Here is a 17,228-nt window from a genome sequence, read left to right as displayed (position 1 = left end):
ATCGACCCTAAATGTAATACTTTTTAACCCTAAATGTAATATCGACCCTAAATGTAATACATCTTAACCCTAAATGTAATATCGACCCTAAATGTAATACACCTCAACCCTAAATGTAATAACAACCCTAAATGTAATACATTTCAACCCTAAATGTAATATCGACCCTAAATGTAATACATCTTAACGCTAAATGTAATAACAACCCTAAATTAATACATTTTAACGCTAAATGTAATAACAATCCTTAATGTAATTCATGTCAACCCTATCAAATATAATATATTCAACGCTTAATGTAATTACGACCTTAAATGTATACACCTGATTATAGAGAGGGTAAGCAACGCAGAATATCGGGCAAATTGTCAGGGGGTATACGAAGGAGATATGACGCAACTTTCTCTCGCACTCTTGAAAGAACGATAATTGTTGGTTAGACTTGTTTTTGTTGTTTACCCAGGTAAAAATCACACAGTCTTATTAAATCTATCGTTTGCTGCAAAGTTAATTAGGTCCATGTTACATAGTTCTTAAATCTATTAGCTTTATCATGCTATCACATAAACATTTTGTATTCCAATCTTTATTCAGTGTTCATTATTGCTTAGAATTTTGTTGAAAAAGAAAAAAAAATGGGCAAAAGTTAAGTCAGTTTGCCTTACTCATACATTCATATATCATAGAAAAGTCAATATATAAATGGTGACTCAAAGATGATAAAAAAGACATCTATTTCTTTTTGCTTTACTGGCATTTTTAAATTTATTTCGTGTACCCTCCCCAAGACCAATTATTGTCCCAGTTTCGTGTAAGTATAGTCGTGATTACCAGGAGTCGTGAACAATGTCATGAGGCTAATATTTCGGACAGTGATTTGCTGCGATGTCAATGTGTGACAGATATTTCGTCATTGAAAACATTACATAGATAATGATGGTTCGTAAAAAAATTTGCGAAATCTTTCTAAATCTTTCTAATTTCTAATTTTCTCAATCTACTCGCTTTATCATCCCGTTTCATCAGTAGGTATGTGTTTTGTTTTGTTTTTCTAGCAATATCATTCATATTCAGAATTTCCTTGCAAAGAATTTTTGCCCATTTTTTTTTTCTTTTTCATCAAAACTTTAAACAAACGTGAACACTGAATGAAGATTGGAATACAAAATGTTTATGTGATTGCATGATAAAGGTATAGATTAAAAAGAAAAACTATGTCGAATGTACCTAATTAACTTTGCAGCAAACAAAGGAATTATTAAGACTGTGTGATCTTTACCTGAGTAAGCAACAAAAACAAATCTAAGCAGCTATTGCTGCTCTTTCAAGAGTGCTATAAGAAGTTGCGTCATATCCCTTTGATATACCCCCTGACCTTTTGCCCGATATTCTGCGTTGGTTACACTCTCTATAATGAGGTTTTTACATTTAGGGTGGTAATTACATTAAGCGTCAAGATGTATCACATTAAGAGTTGACATGAATTACATTTAGGATTGTTATTACATTTAGCATTAAAATGTATTACATTTAGGGTTGTTATTACATTTAGCGTTAAGATGTATTACATTTAGGGTCGATATTACATTTAGCGTTAAGATGTATTACATTTAGGGTCGATATTACATTTAGGGTTGAAATGTATTACATTTAGGGTTGTTATTACATTTAGAGTTGAGGTGTATTACATTTAGGGTCGATATTACATTTAGGGTTAAGATGTATTACATTTAGGGTCGATATTACATTAAGGGTTAAAAAGTATTACATTTAGGGTCGATATTACATTTAGGGTTGACATGTATTACATTTAGGGTCGATATTACATTTAGGGTTGATATGTATTACATTTAGGGTTGTCTCCGGTTATTACATTTAGGGTTAAAATGTATTACATTTAGGGTTGACTCGATTATTACATTTAGCGTTAAAATGTATTACATTTAGGGTTGTTATTACATTTAGGGTTAAGGTGTATTACATTTAGGGTCGATATTACATTTAGCGTTGATATTACATTTAGGGGTGATACAAATGTTCACCTTCCTAGAACTAATTTCAATTGGATGAATGATTAAAACGTCAGAGTGCAGGTATTTGGGGAACTGGTGATTTTTACTTGACTTTTGACCCTTTTATAAGTTTATGCATTAAGTAATTTTCAAGGTATTGAGAAAAAGTATAATTTCAGTATCAAATGGTAAAATAGTATTATCTAAACCAGGCCTTTGACCTTTAACCTCACAGTTCCAAAGAGAATCACTGTTAGGTAGAACATGCATAAATATGTAAGTTTCATGATGATACCTTGAGTTACTTTCGAGATATGGAGGAAAAAGTGCAATTTAGCTCTTTCACCTGACCATTGACCTTTGACCTTTTGGCAAGAAACTTCCCACAGAATATATATTGGGTAATACATGCATACATCAAGTTTTTAAAAAATTGCATAAATATAAGGAAAGTAGTGATATTTTGAGGAGTTGACCTTGACCTTTGACCCTTGACCTTTGACCCATGACCCCCAACTTCTCTAGATAATCACTGCCCATCGGTACATACATATACACTAAGTTCCATGAAGATACCTTGAACCATTTGCGAGATATGGAGAAAAACATGAAATTTCAACCTTTTTTTTCACAAAATAACCTGTGACCTTTGACCTTTGATCCCGTGACCCTAAAATCCAAACAAAGTATTATCCCCCCAGGATATACCCTCATACCAAGTTTGATGTAAAACCACCACACGGTTCTTGAGATATCGACAAAAACAAAACGGGACGGACGTACGGACGGACAGACGACCCGAAAACATAATGCCTCTGGCCACTTCGTTGGCGGAGGCATAAAAAAATGGAAACAAAGAATGAGCAGACTAAGTAGAGGAAACTGATAAGCTCAAAATGATACTAAATTATAGTATTTCTAAGTGACACAAGACAAAGAGGTCAGGATACCAACACAAAGAAAGACAACAAAAGGAACCTAAAGCATGAAACAAAACTGTCTACAAGGTAGAAATACACAGCAAATGGTAACATGTAAACAAAAAATAAAGGTAGATAACAATGTGGCACATGATGAAGATATATACAGTCCGACCTCTGTTTTCCAGCCATGTCAGGACCAGCATCCATCTGGATAAGCGATTTGGCCACATACAAAATAACCAATGTTTATGTATACATGTAGCTGCCAACCCAGTGGTAGCTACAAGTTTGTAGGTTGGTAGCATACATGGCAACAGTGTAGTAATCTATGCCAGTCAACTTAAAATTAGTTTTCAGTTCTCATCGTGAATATTTAGTTTGCAAATATATACATTTCTGATCATGACCCCTCACTGGAGATAAGTTAGTGTGAATTTATATCAAAGGGATGGTATAGTATTGGTGGAAATGAGGATTGGGCTTTAACTTTTTGCGAGATACCAAGAAACCACTTATGAAATAGTACAGAGCATACCATTCTAAGAGGAATTCAAACTTGATTTGATGAAAATCAGTTTTGGAATGGCTAGGACATCCAAAACAAAGTAAAACATAGTGATCCTAATAAAAGGCAGGTCCCACCTTTTATTAGGATTGCTCTGTTTTGGGTGTCTTGGCCATTTGAAAACCAATTTTCATCAAAAAACTGTTGAATTTCTCTTCGAATTACATGCTCTTTCATATTTAATTAAAAGTTTTTCTGTATCTCACCCCAAAGTATTAGAAACCTGACGTTAGGTCTCAACCAAAACTATACCATCCTTTTAACTCTGTTGGAAATCGTGTGAGTTTTGTAGGAGTTTTGATAAAGTTTGAAAACACTTTGTTTTTCCATCTTCACTGCATAAAAACATCTGGATGATAGAGATGTCCCAATTAGAGATGGCAGGATAATCGAGGTAGGACTGTACATGAAAAACTTTCATCATTCTTTGTTTTGATAAAGTTTGAAAACACTTTGTTTTTCCATCTTCACTGCATAAAAACATCTGGATGATAGAGATGTCCCAATTAGAGATGGCAGGATAATCGAGGTCGGACTGTACATGAAAAACTTTCATCATTCTTTGTTTGTTCGTTCTCTCTTTCTCTCTCTCTGTGTAATCCTTCCTATAGAACTCACCCGTCGTGACACTTTGGTGAGCTTCTGAAGACACGCCCGGGCCTCCTCAAAGTCCGGATTCAGGTCCAGGGCACTCTGGTAGCAGTCTATGGCCTTCTCCCGGTCAGTTTCCTCCTCACATCTGGTAGCAAGAAACAAATAGTCATGGCTTGTTAAAGTCGTACGATCCTAACCCCTAATGGTACGTTATTTGTGTAACTCCTCCGAACGAACGAAATTTGTGCATGCAATTACGCAATGCCAGACTGCAGTGCTATCCATAAACGTGTCACGACATTTGATACAGAATGGGGGGAGGCAGCGTGTTGCGTTCATCTCCGTGCCGCATAAACCACTCGCCATGATTGTAAGGCTTTAAAACCCACTAAAGACTTGTCCTGAGTACACTCAGGTAGGTGTCTGTGGGAAATGCACATTATAGCAAAATTATCTCGTCCTTGACAGGTTAACACATCCACAGTATTACAAGTTTTAGGAGAGGAGGTAGGGAACTTCAGTTTCAGGTTCAGTCTGATCTTACTTCTGCATGTTTCCACGAAAATTGTACATAACATAACAATACATATATTTGAACAGAAATCTACATAATGAATATGAAGTAATGAAGATTGGGTTTGGGTTTGGTACAGGGAGCCTACTCAATGCACCGCCAGACTTCTCCAACGCAACCAAGCTAAAGCCGCTAAACTCAACAACCATCTTGCCTTCCTCAAATGCTGCCGGGACTCCAACATCATTCCCCCAGGCATTTAACTCGAGTCCTGCATTGACACACCTAAACCCCAGCACATCCTACACCAAGCCGTAACAGCCCTCACCCGTGTCATCGACTCAATCCCAGCTCACCCAACGACTCAAACCAGTAATGAAGAGACCACACCAGACCACCTACAGAAGGTACAGACCTTCAGCTCCGACACCAAACGCAAAGTTTTTCAATCCACCCGACTCAAGCAGATCAGGAAATTCGACAAACTTCATAACCAGAGACTCCCCCCAACCAACAACCGACCTGCCTTCCCACCACCCAAGGACACAGTCATCAACCTCAGCCAACATCAGCTCACCAATCCCGTATGCAACGCTCTATCCCTGGGCCTCAACTTTGCCGGAGCTCCAAAGAAAGTCCCTTTCTCTGAGATCATCCAACAAGTAGAACCTAAACTTTGATTCCTCACCAAGGCAGCTGCCGACAACATCCGACTCAAGGTTGCCCAAGCTACACTCCATTCTTCACTCCCACAAAGTCAAGAACCCACCCAACAAACAACCAGGCATATACAGGATACCATGCGAATGCAGCAAAGTTTACATCTAGGAAACAGGCCGCAATTTTGACACAAGACACAAATAACACAAGACCTGCCTACAACTCAGCGACTGGGGGAAATCAGCCATCGTCAAACACGCACAACAAGAAGACCACCGCAATGACTGGGACCGCAGCCACCTCATCACATCCATTCAACACTGAAACTCTAGGAAAATCAGAGAAGCTATCGAAATTCACAGACACAACACCATACCTTAAGACACTGGCCTCCACATCAACAACATCTGGTTCCCAATTCTTCACGAGACCACTTCACTCTACCCACTACCAACAACACCCCCATCACCGCCAATTCACCCAAGACTTGGCCTGCCACGCCCGCGACACACATCACTACTTCCCGCTACAACCTCCGCCCACTCACACGACGCCCATGAAGCACCTACAACCCCTACCTTGTCTACACCCAGGTCTGCATCCCACACTACGACCCAGCTCACAACCACGCCCAATTCTACCGCCAACCACGCACTACATGTACATCCGCATCTCGTCTACTTATACCCGGCACTCCCAGCACCCATCCACTCCTGAGGCTGAACAGTCAAGGCGTCCGGAACGTTGAGCCTTCTCTCTCTGCTCTCCTTGCCCTCTTCTGATTCACAGTCCTTTTCAGGACTCACACATTTTCAAGAAAGAATACCTCTAACTCTCCATCTCACTTCTCCTTCTCACTTCTCCTTTTTCAATTATCTACTATCTCCTACTTCCAGCAGTTCTTTTCAGGACTACCACATGGTGAACCGTAAACCCAATCTTCGTTATCAACACCACCATGCAAACCTCCACCTTCAAAGATCACAAAATATGTAGTATATAAGTCATGATAATTTTCAAAATGTTTGAACAAATACATTGAAATCAAAGAAGTCAGCAATAAAATCTATTTCAATTGAAGATGAAAATAAATATAAATGCAGGCCTCTGTCATCCTGAGCAGGTGCTCCATAATTGATGGCAGGCTAAAACACACACACATGCATGCATGAATGCACATATACACACATGCTCACAATGAAATGGGCCACTTGCAATTAAAACTTGTTTTGTGCTTAACTTAATGGAATAAACAAAGTGAGAATATTGGGTGAGGGAGGAAAGAAGTAAAGTGAAAAAGTGAAAACTTGTCAGCGTGCCTCCTGCGACAAAATCCAGCAAGGATGGAAGGATCTACCACATTTAGAGTCACTAGGATCATCAGGATTGCTTTTCAGCTAAAGGGCAAGTTCACCTTCATACACATAAGGACTGAGAGAATGCAGCAATATCAATAGAACACATCGGTGAAAGTTTGAGAAAAATTGGAAAATCTATTAAAAAGTTATGAATTTTTGAAGTTTCAATGACGCCATTGCTAGATGAGAAGACTATAGCAGCTTTTGATATCACATGCGTAGAATGATGTAACAAAAGTATAAGGAAAATACAAGATATTTTCACTTTTCTCACATAATAAAAAAGCACCTGACTTTCCTCTTTCACAACACAGGGGGAATAATATTACCCTTTAATACAAGTCAGTAGCAAGTCGAGGGAATGTGCACTTTTTAAAAAATATGCAATTTTGTGGCATTTTCTATTTTCCTTAATATAATATATCGTTCTATGCATGTGACATCATACACTGTACTAGTCTTCTCATTGAGCAGTGACTGCGCAGATACTTTAAAAATTCATAACTTTTGAACAGTTTGTCTGATTTTCCCCAAACTTTCACGGATGTGTTCTACAAATATTGCTGCAGTTTCTCTATCAACATGTATACGAAGGTGGACTTGTCCTTTAAATCAACCTCATTAAGTACCCAGATCAGCCTTTAAGATACTTACTGCTTCCCCTTCTCAAATAGTGTTTCACACATGTATTTGTTGGCATTCTTGTGGGACGGTTTCAACCTGAGGGCCTCGGCAAAATCCTTGATAGCCTTGGACAGGTTATCCTGATTAGCATATCTAAAAGTGAAAAAAACAAACAAGAAAGATAAAGAGAGAAGAGCATGAAACACTAAGAGTGATATAATGAATTCAGATTAAGGATTATACTACATCAATCTATCAAATTAGTAAAATGAACAATGTATTATATTGTTTTCTGCATGCTTAGGTTTGACATAGCAAGACCAGAGAAAACTGTTACCAGTACAAACTGAATAAAAATTACAGAACTAAAGGTGTTTTGGAAAGTTTATTCCACTCAATAAAGCAAAAATGTTATTTTGTACTTACACAAAACAAAACAAACTAGAAATGTCGCTACGGCGACTGGTGTATGCCTCCGCCATAATGCATGGTTCTCCTAATAGGTCTATAGTACAATGTCTTGACAATGTGTGATGACAGTTTCACACAATTGGCAAAATATTAAAATGACAGGTTTGCCACAAATTTGCTGAATGTTCACTTTCCTAGAACTAGGTTCAATTGGATGAATGATTAAAACGTCAGAGTGCAGGTATTTGGGGGAACTGATGATTTTTACTTGACTTTTGACCCTTTTATAAGTTTATGCATTGAGTAATTTTCAGAGTATTGAGAAAAAGTATAATTTCAGTATCAAATGGTAAAATAGTATTATCTAAACCTGGCCTTTGACCTTTGACCTCACAGTTCCAAAGAGAATCACTGTTAGGTAGAACATGCATAAATATGTAAGTTTCATGATGATATCTTGAGTTACTTTTGAGATATCACTTTCACTTGACCTTTGACCTTTTGGCAAGAAACTTCCCACAGAATATATATTGGGTTATACATGCATACATCAAGTTTTAAAAAAATCCTTCAGGCACTGCATAAATATAAGGAAAGTAGTGATATTTTGAGGAGTTGACCTTGACCTTTGACCCCCTGACCTTTGACCCATGACCCCCAACTTCCCTAGATAATCATTGCCCATCGGTACATGCATATATACTAAGTTCCATGAAGATACCTTGAACCATTTGCGAGATATGGAGAAAAACATGAAATTTCAACCTTTTTTTCACAAAATAACCTGTGACCTTTGACCTTTGACCCTGTGACCCTAAAATCCAAACAAAGTATCATTCCCCCCAGGATATACCCTCATGCCAAGTTTGATGCAAAACCACCTCACGGTTCTTTGAGATATCGACAAAAACAAAACGGGACGGACGTACGGACAGACGGACGGACGGACGGACGGACGACCCGAAAACATAATGCCTCCGGCCACTTCATTGGCGAAGGCATAAAAATACTTTATTGGTGCTTTGAGGAAGTGACATTTCATGTTAGGTTTTAAGAGAGTTGTCATAAAAAATCACATCAACACTGTGATACACTGCAACATACACAGAGATTACTTTTACTACACCGTGTTTGCCAGGTGCTTTCAAAACTTGTCATTACATGATTTGTGTTCAATCTGCGATTTTATGCTTCACATCTTCCTGGCATCGGTGAGTACTACTCTGGCATGGCACAAGTCTGTCAAACCTGTTCAGGAAATGTACTTACTGTAAAAGTGGATATTTTTGCACGAGTAATTTTTCGCGCTCGGTTGGGTAAAATGGATTTTGCGTGCTTTTAATTCCGTGGAATCAGGACACTAACTACTGGAACATATAGCATGCAAAAATATTCGCGTGCTTTTATTTTCACGCTAGCGTCTGGTTGCGCAAATTGCGCGAAAATTATCTCACCGCGAAAATTTCCACTTTTACAGTATGCATCATTACCTATTGTGTGACACCATGAATTCTTGTTTTGAGTACAAATTTGTTGCTTATTGTTCTATGGCATTGAGAAACTTTAAAACAGCAACAATTTATTCCAAAGACAACATTAGTTGATTGATATTTAAGTTTGCAGTCAGTGCAATGAATCAAACAACCAAGATGCATCAGAAGAATACTGTATACGCCAAATATTTCGCGAGGTTTTTATTTCCGTGAATTTCGCAAATCAGGTGCTATTTGCAAAATTAAAGACACACAAAAATATTGATTCTGATCCCAATATGAATATGACGTACACATATACATTTCTCCGTTCGGTTCACTACTCCAGGATCGGAAATTTACCCACTCGCAAAAGTGTCCGGAAGTACCGATTGGCGAAAATTTAGACTCGCTAAATACATGGCATAAACAGTATATTTTTTTGCTCCTAAGAAGAAAAAGTGATGACAGCTACACAAGAATAGAGGAAGACCTTGGGTGGATTTGAGCACTCTCCTAAAATGTACCTTACCATACCATACCCACACCAGAGGAGTGCTCATATGCTCTCACAGTGTATCGTTCCATATTATACTAAGCCAAAAGCGGACCACTTCCCGATGTGTTTCAAAAGCGTACAATCACCGTACGAGAAGTTGGCATGAGAAGAATGCATGTAACACGCACATACATCAGGATGCAAAGAGTCGATTCTCTTCGTTCTGGACACCTGTAAGTAGCAGCAGCGTGCCAGTTGCATGACCTTGTTGCTACAACATCATGAACATATGTGACCGCCTCTGAAAAAAAGAGACCCGGGGGTCTCACGTTCACCTGAGTATCGCAAGTTCACCTTCCATGCAGACTCTTACCTGAGAACATTGGAAACTTGGGGCGGGGCAGCTTTTAGAGCTAGGGGCATGGTGTCCATTTGCATATTCCATCACACTGGTAAAAATACAATGTGTACCTGCCAAGTACATATTGTACATTATACAGGGTTAGACTGTGCAGTTTGGGAAAAAAGACTTAGAGCTCTATCACTTCTGATTCTAGACAAGAATATTATTGAACATTTCTTAATTTAGGAGGTTTGGGCCCCCTGAGGCCCCCAAGGGAAGCATAGTGCCCATTCAAACACTTTGAGATCCTATCCTCCCAGGAATGCTACTTGTCAAGTTTGGTGAAAATCCATTACATGTATGTAGTTTTCAGCAAGAAGATGAAAATGTACAATTTAGGTCAGCATTTGGACCCTTCCCCCCCCCCCCTCTTTGGAATCCGGGGGGGGGGGGGGGGGGGGGGGGGGGGGGAGGGGGGGGGGGAGCCCTGGATCTGCAATGAACAAACTTGGAAATAAAGTCATCAATGTACAAACTCATGGTATTAACTTTGCATGTAACTAGTGCTAGTGCTAATGTAAATAGAAATGTCGCTATGGCGACTGATGCCTCCGCCATAATGCATGATTCTCCTAATAGGTGTATAGTACAATGTCTTCACAATGTGTGATGACAGTTTCACATAACTGGCAAAATATTGAAATGACACGTTTGTCACAAATATCATGAATGTTCACTTTCCTTCAACTGGGTTTGCTACAATTGTCTAAGAGTGCAGGTACACATATTTGGGGAATTGAGAATTTTTACTTGACTTCTGACCGACCCTTTTATAAGTTTATGCACTGAGTAATTTTCAAGGTACGAAGAAAGAGTGTAATTACAGTACAAACTACTAGTAGATTTTTTTTCTTTGCATCTAAACCTGGCCTTTGACCCTTAACCTTTGACCTTTGACCTTCTGGCTGGAAATTTCCCAGAGAATCTCCATTAGGTAATACATGTATATATTAAGTTTTAAAACTAATAATGCAAGCATTGCATATACTAGTATATGAGGGAAATAGTAAAATTTTGAGGAGTTGACCTTGACCTTTGACCCCCGACTATTGACCCATGACCCCTTAATTCCCTAGATAATCCCTGCCAGTCCATATATACCAAGTTCCATGAAGATACATTGAACCATTTGCGAGAAAAGTGATATTGCAACATTTTCACCTATTAACCTTTGACCTTTTGACCTTTGACCTTATGACATGAAACTCTCTCTGGAGAATCTTTATGCAGTAGTACATGTCTACACTAAGTTTCAAGATAATACCTTCGGGCATTGCATAGATATGGGGGAAATAGCAACATTTTTAGCATTTGACCTTGACCTTTTGACCTTTGACCTCTTGCCAATGTCACTAAAATCTACTCAACTAATTGCCCCATCATACATCATCCTTGGACCAAGTTTGGTGAAAGCTGCTTCATCCAGTTTTGAGTTATCATGTAAACAGATAAATTTTAGGATTTGACCTTGATCTTTGACCTTTGACCTCTGTCCAATTTTACTAAAAAACTAATCAAGTAATTGTCCCATCATACATCATCCTCTGACAAAGTCGGTGAAATTTGCTTGATCCAATCTTGAGTTATCGCGTAAATGGATACAATTTCATGATTTGACCTTGACCTTTGACCTTTGGCCTTCGGCCGATTTCACCCAAAATCTAATCAAGTAATTGCCCCATCATACTTTATACTTGGACCAAGTTTGGTAAAATTCCAGTCAATATTACTCAAGTTATCCCGTAAATGAATGCGGACGGACGGACGGACAACCCGAAAACATAATGCCTCCGGCACCACTTTGTGGCGGAGGCATAAAAAGTTTACGCACGACGCACATTGGATGACGCATGATGCACGACGGACGCCGGAAGAAGAGCGATTACAATAGCTCACTTGAGCCTTCCATTCAGGTGAGCTAAAAACTCATGGGGTATGCTTTCTACACAAAGTGCTCAAACGCTTTAAATCTGGCATGGTATGGTATACATTGGATTAGTTTGCTTCTGATATACATTGGTTCGCTCCCGAGTGCTTAAATGCGCCCCAAGAGTCTAGAATATGTAGAAGACCAAATCAATAGGCAAGAAATTCTTACAGAGCTCCTCTAGCGACGAGTCCCTCCACATTTTCAGGGTCAATCTCGAGGGCTCGGTTCAGCTGCTGCATGGCTTCAATGTGTCTGCTGGCCTTAAAATGCTCCACACCTCTGGCAACACTGTAGCAGAGTAAAAAGAAACACGCATATAAAAACAATGCAATCAAAGCCGCTCACCATCCAGAACCGGACGCTGTCATGCTGGTGTGATGTTTCAAAATTAAATCAGGGAGAAATTGGGTCGTCTTTTCCTGTGGATACACGGTCAGAATGAAAGCGCTATGCTCAAAGCAATACAGTCCTGCAATCTCTACATATCATTCAAAACTGTTGTATGTGAAACATAGTTACATAGGTACAGCCCAAACATATTCCAATATCTCAATTGTGACATTTAACAACTTTTGGAAATTTGTACATCATGAAATGATTAAGTATTTGATGCATGGGCACTCAAAATGTAAGTGCAAGACTGTCATTTTGTCTACATCTTTCTGCAAGCAAGATGAGGGTGCAGGTGCAGGTAGGACAGGGGCTGTGCCAACCAATGGCAGATGCAACATTGACTTATGAAGCTGTATCATAGTCGCACCTCATATAATTGCGCAGGAATTTCAGATTACTGTAGCTCACAGTTAAGGTTCATCTATGATTCATGACACTGCAGGAGGTGTATGTATACATTTACACATTCAGCTAATCATCTCTAGTTTGATATTTGATGAATATGAAGACAACTAAATGCTTTTAGAACAGGACAGAATATAGAATGCCCACTGAATATAAACAGAAGCTCAGAAATATATTGACTGCTGAAAGTGTAAGTACATGAGATACAGCAGAACACAAACACTTCTGCTGCACATGTCCTTTTCACAATTATAAACTTTTGGGCTGTCCAGACTAGATGATTAGCAAATAAAGACTACTGCCCTAAAACTGAATTGCGATAGACCTTTGATGGATGATCACTTTGTCAAAACTGTTTAGTCTGAGCAAACTTCCTAATCACTTCATTAACCTCTGAGCCATTTATCGGATCGACATATACCCATTACTAATTGGAGTACACATGCTTACAGCATCACACAAAATTTGTCTTCAGTTTCTGAGGTTAGTAAACAGTAGTGAACATGTCTGCAGAAATATATTTTTTTTAAAGGGATGGTAAAGCGCTGGTTGAGGTGAGGATTCAGCTTTTAACTGTTTCGAGAGATCAATAAAAACTACTTTATAAAATGTTAAACCATTGAGGACAGTTTGATTTTGCTACAACACACATTTCCCATTGCTGAGATATCCAAAAAAATAAAATAAAGTGATTCTAATAAAAGGTGGATCCCACCTTTTATTACCCGATTCCTTTGTTTTGGATGTCTCGGCTATTTCAAAACCAATTTTCATCATATTAACTTTGAATTCCTCTTAGAATTGTATGCTCTGTAATATTTCATAAGTGATTTCTCACTATCTCACAAAACAGCTGGAAACCTGAAGCCCCAACTCAACCCAAACTATACCATCCCTTTAACTGAAGCCTTCATGCTTTGGTCTGCTATCTTCTTACCTTTCCATGGACCACTTGTGAGACTGCCACTTCCTCAGGGCCTCTGCATGCTCCTCCACTGGAAACTTTGAGCTGGAAGTATAAAGTTACAGAAATCAAGACACCAAGAAAGTAAGAAGATTACACTGTTTGGTGGGAACATCAATTTCCATTTCAATTTCAATTTCAATTTAGTTCCATCGAGATGGAAACCCTCAGTCAGCAAACAGCCTCTGAAAGCTACCAAAGTTATAGAGTCTACAGAATGCAGCAGCAAGTGATGCTCAAGAAAAAACAAAAAACAAAAGAAAAAACAAATTTCCTCAGAAGGTAGAAGGTGAGATGGGATCAAAATGATCTTTACAGACCTGAAACAGGTCATTGAAAAATACCCTTGACATTTAGATACTTTTTGGACTCATCACTTTTCTGATATCATAGGTTCAAGTGCTATGAAGATAATCGGAGACATATGTGTTGTCGTGGCAGCAACACACCAGCCTGGCTGGATGACCCCAAAATAAACCATACTTTCCGTAGAACTCTCAGATACTGTACATGCAGAATATTTCGCAAGGTATTTTCACGAATTTCGAGAGTCAGGTGCTATTCGCGAAATTAAAGACAAGCGAAAATATTGACTCTGATCCTGATGTGAATGTGACGCACGCGTGTACACTTCTCCGTTCAGTATAGGACTCTACAATCACAAATTTAACTACTCGCGAAATCATTGGGAATTCCCGATTCGTGAAAATTGAGACTCGCGAAATATATAGCATATACAGTAGTACAGAGCTGTGTATGAACGAAGAATAACAAGGAAAAGTAGAAATTACGCGGTGCGTAATATATGTCCCCGCCGGAAGTAGCATTTTGTAGCAAAATGTACAATATAGGTCAAAAATCAAGGTCAAAGGTCAAAGAAGTCAAAGGTCAAAATTCTGTGTAGAAGTTTTGAAGCCCTCACCTAGTGCCATCACATAAAGCAAACAGAATCAAAATCGGGTTAGAAATGGCGAAGGAGTAGCATTTTGTAGCCAATGTACAATATAGGTCAAAAATCAAGGTCAAAGGTCAAAGAAGTCAAAGGTCAAAATTCTGTGTAGAAGTTTTGAAGCCCTCACCTAGTGCCATCACATAAAGCAAACGGAATCGAAATTGGGTTAGAAATGGCAAAGGAGTAGCATTTTGTAGCAAAATGTACAATATAGGTCAAAAATCAAGGTCAAAGGTCAAAGAAGTCAAGGTGCGTAATATATGTCCCCGCCGGAAGTAGCATTTTGTAGCAAAATGTACAATATAGGTCAAAAATCAAGGTCAAAGGTCAAAGAAGTCAAAGGTCAAAATTCTGTGTAGAAGTTTTGAAGCCCTCACCTAGTGCCATCACATAAACAAACGGAATTGAAATCGGGTTAGAAATGGCGAAGGAGCAGCCCCGGTGCTACGGTGCAATTAACTCACTGATAAGAGGCCAAAGCTTTTGAATTCTTAACGGTCATCGAATCGCTGTGCGGAGGGAAGGACAAAAAATCTCGAAAGTTCACCTCCTCATATCTCCCTTATTTTACCACCAAATCCCTTGAAACTTCACACATATATCAAATATGAATATATCCTCCTTCATATGATTTTTGGGCGAAAACGCTGATGTATCTTTCGAGATATGTGTATTTTTCTGCTTGAGTCGACTGTGGGAAAGGGTTACGATTTTTTCCCGACACAAGTCTGCGCCTGCATGAATATGCATTTGATCAACATATTACTAGTCTGTATACACCAGACTCACTACCTGCGAAGTCTCGTGTTTGTGCAATTAGTAGTTAGGTAAAAATAAGAGCAAAAAGACAACCAACTTTAAGAGAAGATACTGGACATGCACAACTAGATCATCCTCCTGCGCATGCGTTTTCTACTGGTGAGTGCACGCTTAGCCAATCAGCGGTGTCAGGCTCGGCGCAATGCGACAGAGGTCGATTTTCGGTCAGCAGGGTGGTGAGTGGGCAAGAGAGGAACCCTGCTTTGTGCTTCAACTGTTTCAAGCAGCACAAAAACCAATACATCGGACTGCGTATTCCTTACGCCATGGATTTTACGTGGGTCACAAGTGACAGTGATCTCGATTTTTTCCAGACATAGCTGTGCGCCAAATGATACAGAAAAGATATTTGGAGAGCAGCATGGATATACTACCATAAGTCATATACCGAAGTTTCATTTTTGTGCAATGAAGGAAAATGTGAGAAAATAACACTTGTTTTGAGACCAAATTTTCTGTTTTGGAAGCTAAGTTTCGACATTATTTTCACACGTTTATCCTCAATAAAACCCCAAATAACTAACATTACGAGTTAGAGAATAGTTTCTTCTTCAGTTTGCTGTATAGATTTAATCATTTGATGGCTTTGAGGTGAGATATTGCGATTGTCCTGCAACACTTCCCCAGCGGTTTTACGCACACAAGCTGTCTACTTTTTGCAACTGAGGCTTCGAGGTCATAAGCTTTTGGCGAGTTAATTGCACCCTAGCGCCGCGCCTGAGGAGTAGCATTTTGTAGCCAATGTACAATATAGGTAAAAAATCAAGGTCAAAGGTCAAAGAAGTCAAAGGTCAAAATTCTGTGTAGAAGTTTTGAAGCCCTCACCTAGTGCCATCACATAAAGCAAACGGAATCGAAATCGGGTTAGAAATGGCAAAGGAGTAGCATTTTGTAGCAAAATGTACAATATAGGTCAGAAATCAAGGTGAAAGGTCAAAGAAGTCAAAGGTCAAAAATTCTGTGTAGAAGTTTTGAAGCCCTCACCTAGTGCCATCACATAAAGCAAACGGAATCGAAATCGGGTTAGAAATGGTGAAGGAGTAGCATTTTGTAGCAAAATGTACAATATAGGTCAAAGGTCAAGGTCAAAGTTCACAACTGAAATTCTGTGTACAAGTTTCAAAGCTCCTATGTAGTGCTATCATATAAAGCAAACAGAATCAAAATTGGCTCATAAATGACAGAGAAGTAGCAAATTGAAGATTTTGATCTCACACGGACGCACACACACGGACAGACGGACACACACGTACGGAGCCCGTTTCATAGTCCCCTGCTCGAACTCGTTCGGCGGGGACAATTACCTTTGCAGACTTGTCATGAGGGAAGGAGGATCCTTGTCATCAATGTGTAAGATGTCAGCAAGATACGCAACATTTGATGGGTTGTCAAAGCCCAGTGTGTTGTCCAGCATCTCGTCATATGACTCTCTTGTGTCCAGCTGGGTCTGAGAGCGGCGATAGTGGACGGGAAGTGCGCCCTCGTTGACGATGCCCTGTGAGAAGCAGACATGCAGCAGTGCCTGTACATAACTTCGGCCAAATGACTCTCAGTTTGTTTGAGCCATGCTACTACATACAGTCTATACATTCCATCTCTGTCACTGGCAAGTGCTTAATGTGATTCTAAACAAACTGTGATGGACTGATAGAAGACATAATGTTGGTAACTAATACACTACTTTCATACATCTGCCATAAATACAAGATTGTGTGAACGATATCGCTACA

The 17,228-nt window shown here is 39.2% G+C and overlaps 1 protein-coding gene across 2 annotated transcripts in view; it reads right to left on the bottom strand.

Annotated features, from left to right (window-relative positions):
- Positions 1–17,228, bottom strand: part of LOC140244648 (uncharacterized) — a 29,139-nt gene that overhangs the window by 9,530 nt on the left and 2,381 nt on the right. For both annotated transcript variants that reach the window (XM_072324268.1, XM_072324269.1), the window contains exons 3-7: positions 16,803–16,993; positions 13,701–13,772; positions 12,134–12,253; positions 7,281–7,403; positions 4,119–4,239 (exon numbers count right to left, since the gene is read on the bottom strand). In XM_072324268.1, coding sequence (XP_072180369.1) covers positions 4,119–4,239; positions 7,281–7,403; positions 12,134–12,253; positions 13,701–13,772; positions 16,803–16,993 — 627 coding nt within the window. The remainder of the gene's footprint in view (positions 1–4,118; positions 4,240–7,280; positions 7,404–12,133; positions 12,254–13,700; positions 13,773–16,802; positions 16,994–17,228) is intronic.

Source organism: Diadema setosum, chromosome 21 (genome assembly GCF_964275005.1).
Source record: "Diadema setosum chromosome 21, eeDiaSeto1, whole genome shotgun sequence".
In the NCBI taxonomy this organism is placed as follows: domain Eukaryota; kingdom Metazoa; phylum Echinodermata; class Echinoidea; order Diadematoida; family Diadematidae; genus Diadema; species Diadema setosum.
This window is presented reverse-complemented; position numbering and strand designations above follow the sequence as displayed.